We start from the raw sequence: 14273 nt of genomic DNA on the forward strand, positions 1-14273 counted from the left end.
GGAACCCGCTCCGTCTTGCCCCACGGTCACTTCCGTCCTCACACACCGGTGGTGCCGGACCTACAGAGTTTCATCTCAAAATACGTAAAAAAGAGGCGCCTGGCTGGGCTCAGCTGGTTGGGCGGCTGCCTTCGGTTCAGGTCGTGATCACAGGGTCCTGGGATCGAGTCCCGCGTCTGCCTCCTCAGTCGGTGAGGAACCTGCTTCTGCCTCTCCCTCTGCCTGCCCCCCCCCTGCTCCTGCTCTCACTCTCAAATAAGTAAAATCTTAAAAAGAAAATGCGTAAAAAAACCACCACCCCATCTACGGAAGACATGGAGTATCTGCGTAGTGGGGGTGGAAGGCAGCCTGGGCGGACTGAGCCGGAGACTGGGAATTCGCGGGCACCTGGTGCGGGCAGCAGGGAGACGTAGCGGTCTTGACCAGGGGAGGCAGGAGGACAGGGCTGTCACCGGGGACTGGGGTCCCCCTGGGGGGCGTCGAGCCGAGAGACGCCACCAAGCCAGAGAACAGGAAAAGGAAGGGTTTTCCCCGCAACAAGGAAGGAGAGCACCGGGGCGCCCTCTCGAGGCGACAACCACACCGCGGGGGCGGGGGTGTGAGCCGAGGGGCAGCGAGTCCCCAGGGCCTTGCGTGGACGGCACTCAGCGTGGAAGCGGGCAGAAGGCGTCCGAAGGTGACCGAGCGCAGGGCCGCGTCACGAGGCCCGCCCGGGTTGGGGCCGGTGGTCTGGCTCCGGCGGGTCCCGGACCTGAGGGCTCACAGGGTCTGGATGCTGCACGGCTGGTCCAGGATCCGTCTTCCCTTCGGAACCAGCCCTGGGGGTCGTGCCCGAGCCACTGTCCCTCGTGTGACGAGGTTCTCTCCTGCCTCACGTGGCTGCTTGTTCTCTGCTCCCGCGGGACGGCCGGGGGCCTGAAATGACTTATGTCCCGAAAGCTACGTCTGTCTGTCTGTCCCCGGGACCCCCTAAGTCTCTGCCCACGGGGCCAGAACGGTGGTTTAGCCCAGGCTGTGGAGAACAGCCTGCAGGCAGGACCACCGGGCCCTTCGAGGGGTTCCCTTGAGCAGTCTGCAGGGAACCTGCCAACGGGCGGCCTGGGCTCCCTCCCACCACAGAAACACTGCCCTGGCCCCCCACAAGCTTTTCTTTTTAAAATTTGATTTATTTGTTTGGAGAGAGAGAGCAGGAGAGCAGGAGGAAGGTGGAGGGAGAGGGAGAAACAGGCTCCCCTCTGAGCAGGGAGGTCAAGGCAGGGCTTGATCCTAGGACCCTGAGACCATGACCTGAGCTGAAACTAAGAGTCGGACGCTCCGCCAACTGAGCCACCCAGGCGACCCCCCCAGTGCTCCCCCCAAGAGCTTTTGATGACCAAGGCAGGAACTGGGGGGCTTTTAACTTTCTGTCCTTTTCCTCTCCCAAATGGAAACCCGCCAGTCCACATCTCCTGACCACCCCCCCCACAAATGCCGTGGCAGAGGCCACGCCGTGGACAATGGGACACTAGCTCATGTGGCCAGTCGGAGCAGCCAGGACCCTTCTTCTTCCAAAGCTGCTGCTTCATCCATTTCCCTGAGCAGCGCCGCGTCGGCCACGCTTCAGGCTCCTGTTGTCCGTGGTCAGCACCCAGGCGTCGCCCGGACACGAGGGGGTCCTGCAGCTGATAAGAAGCCCCGGGACAGCCCCGCAGCAGCGGCCTGTGGGGCTGGGGGCCTGCATGTGGGCCTGCCCTCAGCAGACGCAGCTGTGTGGCTTTGCCGGCGGGAATACTGACCCAGGGGTCTCTCGGCGCCACCGGTGAAGACGTGAAGGGAAACGTCCTTGCAATTGGGCAGAAAACCCTTTACACAGAGCTGGAAAATCTGCAAAATGGCCCCAGGCTGACTCTGCAAATGTAACCGGGAGCCTAGGCCTCGGCCCCTCCCTTCTGCCAGGCGTGTACTTCATCTCTGGGCAGGGGCCCCGGGGCAGAAAGGGAGCAGAGGACCAGCCATTGGGCTTGGGCGGAGGGACAGAGGGTCTGCTGGGATCTTTTCTGAGGCCACAGCAGTGCCGAGGTGACCCCAAACGTCCCAATGTCTCTGACCGGCTTCACTCCCCGTCTTGGAGGAGTCTGCCATCTGGCTCTGCTCCCCAGGCCGACGTGAGGCCTCTGCCTGACGAGCCTCCTCATTCGGTGTCGCCTGCGCGGGCCTTCTCCGTGGACTCCCGTCTGGGGCTTTGTCAAGTCCGTGTCCCGAGGCCTCAGGGAGGACAAAGGCTGCGGGGACTCACGCGGAGAGCACGTCCCTAGAAGTGACAGTGTCCCAGCCTGCATCCAGGCTGAACTTTGACCCCACTGGAGGCACCTTCCTGGCCTGTGAGCTGGGGTGGGCAGGCAGGTGCTACCGGGCACCTCTGGGACACCGTCCTGGTGTCTGAAGTGCAGGATGGAAGCTTTGAGGGCCAGGGGCATCAAGGCTTCATCAAGATGTGGACGCGGCCTGCTCCACACTCAGACCTGGGCAACCCCGGGGAAGGAAACGCAGCCCCAGGCCTGGGGAGACGGAGGGAATTCCCAGGGCGGTGCTGGGCGATGCATGGGCAGGCCCAGGGCAGGGTGCCGCCCGGGGTGGGGGGGGGGGCTGGGCCTGTGCAGTCTCCCCTGTGTTGGCTCAGGGCGAGGGCATACGTTCACCTGGGGCAAAATTCTTGGGTCCCCTGGAGGGGTTGGGCCGTCCCGGCCTCCACCCCATTGTCCGAGAAGCTCCTGGTTCACGCCCGCCATTGCCTCTGGGGTGACATACTCAGGTATGAAACTGGACCTTAACGTTGGGTCCGCAGCCTCTCATTCCAAAGAGGCAGAAAGAACACCCTGCGGGCCCTCCTAGTGCGCCTGGCAGGGCACCGGCGGTGCGAGTGGCCCGTCACAGTTGCGCACGGAGCACAGAGGGCCTCTTTGGTCTGGGGCCGGGGACCGGGCATGCCGTCTGGACACCTTCCTCCGGGCTCGACACCAGCCTTGGCCCTCCCCTCCCCCGCTGCACGTGGCCCAAGCTCCACCCGAGGCCGCGGGAGGCCAGTCCGTTCACCATCCCTGTTTTCCCTCCAGGCCAGCAAGGAAATGTAGTGGAGCCGCTGGAGGCCCTGCCTGCCCAAGCTTGGTGTGAACAGCCCAGCCCAGACGCGGCCCGCCCGGGCACCCCTGGGGCCGCCCTCACCATGTCCAAGAAGGGCATGGGCGCCCGAGGCAAGGGGGACAAGGCGGAGCTCCTCGCTGCTCTCCAGGCCGCCAACGAGGACCTGCGGGCCAAGCTCACCGACATCCAGATTGAGCTGCAGCAGGAGAAGGGCAAGGTGGGCCCCGAACCCCCCCTTCCCTCTTCTCCACCCCTTCCCAGCCCCAGCGTCTGCCTGCCTGGTCCCAGGGTCCTCAGGGGCTCTCAGGGCCGTTGGGAAGGACAGGCATCCGGGGGTCGGGGGTAGTGTGAGGTGGGGGACCGCCCTGGTTCAGTGCCTGGGCCAATGGGACCTCGGCCAGTGGCGCCATCCTGGGAAATGTAGGGAAATGTCCCCTGAATGGGCGGTAGGACGACCGCTGCAGGGATAACGGGCACAGACTGAGCAAAGCGCTTCCAGGGCCTCAGGAACGCGGCGGGCAGCCCCGGGGAGTGGCGATGGCCTGGGGCAGGCCTGAGATGGCACCACCCAGACGTCCGGCACTTGGGGTCCTCGAGGCCCACGCGGAAGGCGGGGCTTGTGCTGGGGGAGTGGGGTTCTGGTCCGGGACCGCCTGCTCCGGGCCAGGCCAGGCCTGGGTGGGAGGCTTCCCACGGACCCGCTGTCCTCCACGTCCGAACCTCTGCCCCCGCCCCCACCAAGGCCTCCTGCGAGTGTGGAAGCGGGTGGGTCCGGAGGGGTCCGGCCCGGGCCGAGCTCTTCCGGGAGGCCGTGGGGACGCGGGCAGGTCTCTACCAGCTGCGTGACCCCACCCGGTTCCACCCTGGCCCAGGAGCCGTGGTAACCGCGGAGGTTCAGACCCCGCGTGCATCAGCCCGGTGACCGGACAGGCCGCGCCCGCCGGTTCCCGTGCCGTCTGCGGGCGGAGTGTGGCCCGTGGTGGCCGCTCACCGTCCGGCCGGAGCTCCCCGCTCTGGAGAAAGGCGGCAGGAGCCGGGCCGTCGGCGCAGGGAGGGCCCCGGGGGGCTGCGGCTCCGACGCCGCAGGCTGCTGTCCCGGCGACCACGTGGCCGCTCCGTGGCCGGGCCTCCTCGGTGGGCCCGCGGGGGGTCGGAGCCTGCGGGGCCAGTGCTGGGACCAGGGAGTCGGGGAGCGCCGAGGCCAGCAGCCGCTCCGGGCCGGCGGCCCCCGAGTCAGCAGGGCCAGCACGGGGGGGCGCAGACAGGCGGCCTGGGGCGAGCCTGGGGCGAAGGCGCAAACACCCCGTGGCCCAGGACGGAAGGTGCCCCGCGTGCCGCGTAGTCCTCGAGGTCGTCCCACCCCGAGGCCGAGCCTCAGACCTGCACGCGGGTCGGCGCGGGGCCCAGGCCCTTCGTGAGAGAGTGGCCCGGCGCGCAGGCGCAGATGCAGGCGCAGGCGCAGATGCAGGCGCAGGCGCAGGCACGAGGACGCGGGCCTGACGCTCACACATGCGCACTCCCGCGCGTCAGGGCGGCGCTGTGCTCCTGCGCGTGCGCTGGGGCGCCGGGCGGGGGACGGGGCGTGCGCTCCTGGGGCGTCCGCAGCGCCCGAAGCGGGCCGGGTTGGAGCTCGCGTCCCCTCACCGCCGTGCGAGGGCCCTGGAGCTGGCGGCCGAGGTGCTGCGGCGGGGCCTTTTGTCACTTCTGTCCCGGAAGGACTGACCTCTTGGCACCAAGGTCAGAGGAAGCAAAGAAAAGGCCGCAGTCCGCGCTCGAGTTCTGGGTTCGCGGCCGCGGGACGGTAGCAGCCCGCACCAGGTGCTCCGCGGGGCCGGGGACGGGTCAGAGGCTCCGCCCACACGGACCTGCCTGCGGCATCTGGGCGGTTCCCAACCTCGGGGGCCAAGGGCAGGGGTGGCGGGAGCCAGCGGGGGTCTGCGCGGCCGAGGCCCCGAGCGCGGAAGCTGGGTCCGAGAGCGTGTGCGTGTCCAGAGCACGGCACCCCCAGACAGCCCGGTCACCTGGCTGAGACCGCGGGGAGCTCCCCCTGAGCTCTTCTCTCTGCAGGGGTGAGGCCCCTGAGGCTGCGGTTTGCAGACTTGCTGCGCGGCAGGGCCTGTGACTCCTGTTAGAAATGGGGCCGGCGGGGCTCCCCTTTGCTGGCAGGAGCCCTTCCCCGTGCACTCGAGGGGATGCTCTGAAGCCCACGGCCTTGGGCATCACGGCCCGGAGCCGCCTTCCCTGCCGTCTCAGCCGCTGGCTGCCGGCGTCCCCCGTGGCCCTAGGCTGCGGTCAGCCTGCGGGTGCAGGGAACAGAGCCCCACGGGCCCCAGGAGAAGGTGCCAGTCCCGGAGAGCTGGGTCTCCTCCAGTCCAGGAACACGCAGGTGGCGGCAGGGTAGTGGCTCTTCACCATCGTCCCCCTTCCTGCCCCTGTTGCTGGTCTGGAAGGTGGGAAGGAGCAGCCGAGGGCACCCCGGCCGTTCAGACCCGGGGACGTTCTTTGCGCCTTCCCTCCCCCACCGCTGGCTCCCACTGCTGCTTCCAAGCCAGACCCGTACCTTCCTGCCAAGCATCATTAAAACATTCAGGTGTTTTTTTGCTTAAGTGTGTTGGTGTGTGTTTGTGTGTGTGTCTGTAGACGATACCCACCACCCAGAACCGACACGGGCCACTGTCCTTCGCGATTCAAATAGAAAGTTCTAGACCCTCGCAGACACACCGGCGTTCCTGTCTCCTCCCGCTTGGGGCTGGCCTCCAGGACGGGCGTGAGGAGAGCAGGCTCCAACGTGGGCTCAGGTCAGGGAGCTGCTTGGCTGTCCCTAGCACGCCGGTGGGGCTCATGGCTTCTTTCTTTCTTTTTAAGATTTATCTAATTATTTGAGAGAGTGGGCGAGCGTGCTGGAGGAGAAGCAGGGGAGAGGGAGAGACCAGCAGGGCCGCCCCGCCCCGCTGAGCAGGGAGCCCTACTTGGGGCTCGATCTCACGACTCTGAGATCATGACCTCAGCTGAAACCAAGAGTCGAACGCTTAACTGTGCCACCCAGGCTCCCCCAGGGTTCAGAGCACACGTCCTCACCCCCACCGGGGCCTTGAGCTGGGAGCAGGATAATCGGAGGGCGGAACGTCCCTCGGGCCTCTTTCCAGTTCCCGCCTGCGCTCTCCCGTCTCCCCCAGCAGCCAGGTCCGTCAGTGAAACGGGCCAGCGATCCTGAGCTGGTGTCCCCCGCTCCGTCTGCTCAGCCCAACGCGACCCTCACCACACAAAGCTGCCGGTGCTGGGGCCTTAGTCATTCCGACGTGGGGGATGGAAAACACGAATCCGATCATCGTGATCGTCAGCCGCTCTGTCCTTATCGACCCTGAAGTCTTTTATGTGCCACGGTTAACGTCACCATTGCAGCAGCGGGGGACAAATTTGCATAACCAGATCTGGACCATGGGACTGATTTCTGTCTGGTTTTGGCACCTTCCAGATGCTTGGGGAGGAGGGCTGGATCTGGACCTCAGCCTGGACGTCTGGGGACAGCCAGCAGGACCCGACCCACTCGCAAGCCCGGCTGCGTGGCGGGTGTGTGCCGGAGGCCATGGCGCGGGTCGCCCCCCTTGAGCAGGAATCCCCAGCACAGTCCCGGAGCGGGGACACCACGGTTTGGGACTGTGACTTGCCGGGGTAGACGAGGTGCCCGGAAAGCCTGGGAACCTGCGTGAGCTCAGCACCTCGGTTTTCAGGCAGCTGGTCAACCTCTCGTGGGGTACTTGGGGGTTGACTTGACAGTTAAGAATGAGACACGTTAAATCGAAGAGGACTGTCCTGCGGCCACCCTCGGTCGGGAGACTGAAGTGGGGCCATCTCTGGCAAAGAACCTTCCGGAAAGAGGGAGCTGGCCCCGCAGGGAGAGGAGCTCACTCGGAAGGCGTCGTGGGAGCCGCGTGGAAATGAACTCAGCGTCCGATAAGCAGAGTGGGGTGCTGGGGGTGTGAACGTGGACAGGAGGTGAAAACAAGCCTGGTGCTGAAGGTCACCCATCGCCACCACAACGCCAAGGCTCCAGCCCAGCCCAAACACGGAGCAGCCCCACGGCCCGCACTCATGGGGTCCTGCCCCCATGGTGCCCCCCTGCTCACAAGCACCGCTGTGGCCTGCGGGAAGGACTGGACACGACACGCTTCTACCTGCTCGAAGGACGCTGGCCTCCTTTAACTGGGAAGGAGTTTCTGAAACACGGGGTGCCTGTGTGACCCCCAGGCCGTACCTCAGTGAACGGAGACACTGAGGAACGGGAAGCAGGCATCTGGGCGAGGTAAACCCAGACAAGAAGGCATGGCGGCAGTGGTGCAATCAAGGAGGGCCTCTCAGAAGAGGTGGCCCAGGCCAGAGACCAGAATGACTGGACAGAGTAGGCCAAGGCGGGTTCGTGGGAGCTCCTTGTGGACAGGGCTTACCTGATGCAGCGGCAGGAATGGTGGCCCCGAGTTCAGGCCACGGAGGGCTGTGTAGGTGGGGGTAGGAGGGGCCCGATAGTGTAGCGCGTGGACCACGACATTGGCAGAGCACAGGGGGGCCTAACGCAGATCAGGACCCACTAGGGGATTGTGCGGTGTCCTGGTCATGAGGTTGGGGTAGTTGACACTGTAGGTCATGCTGGAACATGGGACGGTTGCAATCTCCCCCCGGTTAGGGAAGGCCGTGGGGTGGGGAGGGACGGCAGGCCCCGCAGCCAGCGCGGTCCAGCACACCCGCCGTGCAGGCCTGGCTCCGAGGGAGCGGTGGCGTCTGCGTGACAACCGTGGAAGGTGTGGGAGTCGATAATGGGAGTCATGTCCACATCGCCAAATCCCCGTTGTTTCCAAGCCTTCCATGGGGAAGGGTCTTCCCCTCCTCCAGGCCGGAAACACCAAGTGCCCCTCACAGGGTGCGGCAGGCTCCCGCGGCAGCTGCAAGCTTTTCCTCCTGGTCGGGCGAGAGACCGCAGTCTCCGCGGAAATACAGCCACTTGGGACTTGGCAGACAAAACGGGGCAGGAAAGACCCAGAGCTGAACCAGATAGCGAGCCGGAGGGAAGATGCCTTCTCAGAGCCAGGACCTTGAGGAACAAGGACCGAGACAGGGCGTTCCAGAAACTGGCCTAACATGGGCAAAGGCCGCAAGCAGCTGACGTGGGAAGTAAGCGGTGCACGTTCAGCTCCACGAAGGAGGCCTCCCTGTCCGTCGGTCCGAGGTGGCGCCGCTGTTGGCTGGACTGTAAGGGAGCGGGCCTCATGCCTCCATAGCCTGTCTCTGGGGAGGATCCCGAATTAAAGAGAAAGGTCTGGTCCTTTCCCATAGGAAGCCAGCCTGCGTGGAGGTGGCCACGACCCCTGAAGCCGGGTCCCAGCGGTGCTGTGTGCCCATGTGATTTAAAATTCCATAAACCTCGAGCAAATGTGTGGTGTTCGAGAGCCGTAAACGTTCTGTGGCCCCGTAAAGGGTTATGGCTGCTTCCAAGCACACACAAGCGTGGAACGGCGTGCCTGGGCCCCTGGTGAGAAGAGACCCCGGGCTTGTGGCTGTGTGGCCGGCGGGTCGGGCCTGCTGCGCCACGGTCTGAGCGCAGGACCCTCCCGCAGGCTCCGGGCGGCGCCTTGGGGGCTCTTTGCAGATGCAGTTATGTTCTCGGCGGGTGACATCAGTGACGGATCTTGGCTGCGGATACAGCGCGTCCCGGGCCCACGCTCCTCGTGCAGCAGGACTCCGGGTGCCTCTGTCTCCATCCTGTCCGGAGCAGGTTGGCGGGAGACTGGCCTCAGGGCGTCCCAGCCCGGCCCCTGTCGCTCTGCAGTTCCAGCAGATCGGTCCCTCTTGGGGACGTCCGGTCAGGACTGTGGATGGCGGCCACCCAGTCCTGTGAGCGTCTGCATGGGTCAGGGGCCGGATGCGGGCCATCCTCGTGGGGCTGTGGTCTGGCCTGAGGGGAGACCTTGGCCTTGACCAAGGAGTGGAGACGGTAGTGCCTGTCACCGTGGCCGTGTGTGTCCACAGCAGGTCTCAGCCACTGGGATGGCTGGCTGGTGGGGAGGTCCTTTGGGGCCAGCGCCCCCTCCTCAGGGAAAGCCTGGCTCGGCCTGGGGTGGGACTTGGGGGGTCAGGCGGGTTTTTGTGAGGACTGTGGGCAGCACGGAATGTAGTTTTTTTCTGAACAAGGCCCGAGGACGGCCAGGCCACGGGAGCCAACCACGCAGACAAGGCACCACCATGATAGACTGGGAAGGGAGCAGGGAAAATGCGGGGAAACACCCGTTCTCAGGACTCTCACTGGCAGGAAGGGTGTGAACACAGCAGCTCCCGGGTTCCGAGGGACCGCGTGTCTCACGTGGATAGAAGCGGAACGCAGGGATGTTCTCCCCCGCCGCCCCGGCTTCCTCGAGAACCAGGTTCTGCGTGTGAGGGGAGCAGAGGCACGGAAGCTGCCCCGGGAAGTCGAACAGAAGCCTGGGCTGGAGGCGGAAACCGAGCTGGAAATGGGAAGTGCCGGTGGGAAGCTCGAGGCATCTCCTCTCGCATACGCACGGGGAGGCCGATTCTGCCCGACTGGAGGCCTGCAGCCGGGACCAGCCGGGGGCTGCGGCAGCCCGGGGTCCTGCCGGGACGCCGAAATAGCACTGTCCCTTGAAAGAAGACAGGGTGCCTGGGGCACAGGCTGGGGCCGGCGGTGAGCCACAGGATCGCCTGACCTGCGGGGAGCCTGGGACGGCCAGGGTCACGGCGCGTCCGAAGGCTTCGGGGCTGGCTCGCACGGGCCGCAAAGGACGCTCTGAGCCTCAGGGGGATGAGAGCAGCGGCAAACGGAACCCCGCCAGCTACGCGCAAACCCACACGTTCCTGACCAAACAAGTAATCGGGCTCCTGCCGGGCCGACGGGGAGCCTGGTCCCTTGAAAGTGGGTGAATGGAAAGAATGAACCGAAACGGCGACCTGCCCCCCCAGGGAGCCCGTCGAGTGGCGCGGAGACCCACCCCAGATGCAGAAACCGCTCAGCCCGCGACGTCTGCGAAGGCGAAGCCGTGGCCCCACGAGCCACGAGTCAAGAGCTCCGCCGCTAAGCCACCAGCAACCGCGTCAGCCGGACGTCGATGAGGTCCTGGGGGGCCGCGGTCTGCGGCCGAGGCAGCTGCGGATCTCAGGGAAGCGTCGCTACCCGCTACCTCGGCAGGACCGTCTCCTTAACTTTCAAAGCTGCCCTGTGTTTCCGGGGCAGATCGGAGTCGCCCAGAACCGGTGGGACCCAGCGGGCAGGCCACGCACATCTCCACAGTTGTCGGTGCTCATCTGGGGACAGGAGCCTGGGACGCCTCCTGCCCATCGCCTCCCCACGGCCTGCGTGCTCGGGGCCGCAGGCCACATCCCCGCCATCGCACGCCTCCGGCCCGGGGAGCCGTGCGGTTGAGGCCACAGCACATGGGGAGGAATTTACGGGCCCCGTGGATGGAGCGTCAGGGGAACGCCCGCTGCCGGAGACCCAAGGGGGTGGAAGGCCGAGGTGGGGGCCGAGGGCATCTCTGGGGCACCCTCGGAGCCCAAGGAAGCAGCGGGGCTGGTCTTCCCATCCAGTGTGTCTTGCTCAGAATTGCGGTGAGAGCCTGTGTCTCCTGGGAGCGCCGTGTGCACTTGTGGGGGCTGTCGCGGAGGACCCGGCTCCGAAGGGGACCCCGGCCAACCTGCCCACGGCTTGTTGGAACGTGTGGGGCTGGGCACTTGGCGTGGGTCTGGGTTTTCACCAGGCCCTTCCCGCATGCAGCAGGGATGGTCACAGGCACTGGACAGAAGGGCAAGTACGCGGCAGGTGTGGGTGCCGTTGTCTCTGAATCGGCCTAGAGCCAGTGAGAGCCAGACCCTGCAGGGCCCCGAGCACCCCCTCCACCAGCTTCCTGCTGCGACAAATACCAGCTCTGTGACCACCTGTGACCACCCGTGGCCACCACATGACCACACTGCTCTTCCCTCTTTGCCCATGTAAGAGGCTGGCTGGCTCCCTATGTCCAGCTGCAAGCCCCCGACCCCACCGTGGGGGCTGAAATGGCTCGGGAGCGGCCCCCTTGAGAGCACAGATTGCTGATTGCCCCCCACACGGCTGAGAACCACCATTGACATCTTCGCCTCGAACTGGAGAAGGGCAGCGCCCCTTCAGTGGGAAAGGAGCGAGCCCTCGCACTAGGCTTCAGCAACGGCCCCTCCTCTGGCCGGAACCGGGACGGCCGGGCAGATACTCGCTCGGTCCTGCTAGCGCCCAGAGGCCTGCAAGGCTGAGACAGAGTTCGGTCACTAGAATTGGTACAGCACTGCGGGGTCTGAGCCATCCCGAGGGCAGCTCAGGGTAGACCCCACTGCGCACTGGACCACCAGCCGGGAGCCCCAGCTGAGTGCGTCCGGTCACATGCGTGTCCTGATGGGAGGTAAGCGTACGGCGGGTGTGGGGCGTGTGACCTCCCGGTCTGCGTGGGTCCCAGGGATGCTCGCTCTGGCGCGGACGGACACCACGGTCCTGCAGAGAGGGATGAATAAGGCACTGGGGGGGAGGCTGCTGTGAGAAGGGGACGCAGAGTGGCGGGTTGGCGTGCGGAGTTAGGGCTGGGCATCTGGGGGCTGCTGGCCACGGTCTGGGGGATGGGCAGTGGGTCTGCCCAGGGTGGAGGGTCAGAGCTTGTCACCCTGGGGAAAAGAACCCAGAGTTGCGAGCTGGGGTGCCAGGGTCGTGGGCGGGGGGGGATGGAACTTCCCAGATGGCACCGTGGGGGTTGTCTGCTCACCGAGGCGCTCCAGCTCTGCCTTTGCCCTTAACGCCCCCAAAGCAGAGAAGGGGGCTGGGCCACCCATCTGCCCATGCGGACGCTTCCTCCTATGGACGGTGGATGGTGGGGGGGAGCTGGAGCCGTAGCTAAGTGGGGAGCAGGGGCGCCCATTCTGGAGCTGGGCTTGGGGTCCACAGGAAAGAAGGGGGGGCTCAAGGATGCTGGCCCCGCATGAGGTGCAGCGGAGCCTGGAGGCCAGGGCGGAAGCGAAACACCAGCCACAGCGGGACCTGGGGCGGGTCAGCCGCTGCCTCACCCCATGCTCGTTCTGAGCCCCAATTTCTTGCCGCATGTGGGTGGTGAGGGCCCTGAGCCAAGACTGACGTTCTAGATGAAAACAAGAGATTCAGTCAAAAATCTGAGCATTTCCAAAATCTAGACAGACCGATGGCCTCAAGTCGCCTCCCATCGGCCAAGAACATCGCAGGCGTTAAGTGCAGCGCCCTGTCCTCTGGGCCAGAGGCCCCTGCCCACGCGCGTCCCGCACCTTCTTCCCTGCGGCTCATGGGCGAGGCGGCCGGGCCTGGCGGGGGGTAGGCAGCGGAGCGGGTCCGTGTGGACCCACGTGTCTGTGATCTTCCTTTCCAGGCTCCCGGTGCTTCCAGCCTCCGGCTGCCGAGGACGCCTGGCACGCTCTCCGCCCGCCCGGCTCGTCCGTGAGGACGCGTCTCAGGGGGAGATCGTTCCCAGCCGCACAGGGAGGAACACCGAACTCCCGCCGCGAGCCCCGGTGCGCGGGCCGGGACGTGACCAGCGGGCGGCGGCGCTCCTGTCTTTCAGGTGAGCCGGGTGGAGAGGGAGAAGAACCAGGAGCTGCGGCAGGTGCGGGAGCACGAGCAGCACAAGAACGCGGTGCTGCTCACCGAGCTCAAGACCAAGCTGCACGAGGAGAAGATGAAGGAGCTGCAGGCCGTGCGGGAGGCGCTGCTGCGGCAGCACGAGGCCGAGCTGCTGAGGGTCGTCAAGGTCAAGGACAACGAGAACCAGCGGCTGCAGGCGCTGCTGCACGCCCTGCGGGACGGCGCCCCCGACAAGGCCAAGGTCGTGCTGCTGTCGGAGGCGAAGGAGGAGGCCAAGAAGGGGTTCGAGGCGGAGAAGATGAAGATGCAGCAGGAGATCTCGGAGCTCAAGGGGGCCAAGAGGCAGGTGGAGGAGGCGCTGACCATCGTGGTCCAGGCCGACAAGATCAAGGCCGCAGAGATCCGCAGCGTGTACCATCTCCACCAGGAGGAGATCTCCCGCATCAAGAAGGAGTGTGAGCGGGAGATCCGCAGGCTGGTATGTGCTCCCGGGGCACGGGGTGCGGGGAGGGGCACGTGGGGCGTGGGCGTGAGCGCAGGGTCCAGAGAGGTGAAGGTCACGGCCCCCAGGGGCCGTCCTGGTGTCGGTGCCGTGTGGGAAGGCACGCTCTGTGTCTGGACTATGGGGAGTCAGCCTCTTGTCCGGTCAGGAGTGGCCGGATTTCGGCCGCTTCCCTGGGGCGTCGGGATGGCTCCAGACACCCGCTGTCCGTGGTTGGCGCCCCGAGAGTCGGCGTCCTCAGAGACCCAGAGCAAGGAGCTAAAGAGAATATTCAGGGTATGGGAGGGCTTGTGCCTGACTGTCCTCATCCCTTGGAGCTTGACCTCCTTGGTATTTGGGGGAAATGGCTCTACCTTAGAGCCCCGTGTTCCCTGCCATGGGCTGGGGACGAGCCGGCTCTGCTGCTGGTCACACTCCGGACCCCTGGGACCCCCTGAGTGCGATGCCGCCATCTCTCCAAGCAGCTCGGCCGGGCACCTCTGCCCCCTTCCCTGGGCTCCACTTTAAGCCTGCCCCGGGCCATGCCGCCATGTTGTATTTCCCAGACGGGGTCCAGCCGCTCTCCAGACCCGGGCCCCAAGGGGGAACGCAAGCCTTGTGAGCCAAACACAGCTCTGCAGCCATGTGCACATGGGGGCCAAAACACCCCCAGCCCGGACAGCCGTCCTCCTTTCCCGGGCTGTCCCCCACTCCGTGACCCCCACAACTCTAAGCCATGCGTCGGTGCCGCCGTGAGCCACCAAGACCCTTGAGGGAAGTGTGGGCTTCCTTACGCGACAGGCCGGTCCCTCCTGTCTTCTTCTGCCCGGGAAAGGGGGGGATGCCAGTGACCATCTGGAGGAAGGTGGGACGGGACGGTTAGTGCCCACTGTGTGTCTGCAGGCCTGTGGCCCGTCTCCTCAGCTGGGCGCCTGTAACACAACCAGACGATCCCTGTGGTGCCCACCACAGCCCCCGCCCTGGGATGGACGCCCCCAGGGGCAGCTGCCGACAGCTCTTTTAGCTGATTCTTCTGGACTTTGT

The 14273-nt window shown here is 65.7% G+C and overlaps 1 protein-coding gene across 17 annotated transcripts in view; it reads left to right on the forward strand.

The window, feature by feature from the left end:
- The first annotated feature begins 3097 nt into the window (after positions 1-3097).
- The window catches only part of JAKMIP3 (Janus kinase and microtubule interacting protein 3), a 42285-nt gene continuing 31109 nt past the window's right edge, over positions 3098-14273 (forward strand). For all 17 annotated transcript variants that reach the window (XM_044236705.1, XM_044236709.1, XM_044236707.1 and 14 more), the window contains exons 1-2: positions 3098-3337; positions 12729-13226. In XM_044236705.1, the coding sequence (XP_044092640.1) occupies positions 3203-3337; positions 12729-13226 (633 nt within the window). In that variant the 5' untranslated portion in view covers positions 3098-3202. The remainder of the gene's footprint in view (positions 3338-12728; positions 13227-14273) is intronic.

Source organism: Neovison vison, chromosome 2, assembly GCF_020171115.1.
Source record: "Neovison vison isolate M4711 chromosome 2, ASM_NN_V1, whole genome shotgun sequence".
NCBI lineage: Eukaryota > Metazoa > Chordata > Mammalia > Carnivora > Mustelidae > Neogale > Neogale vison.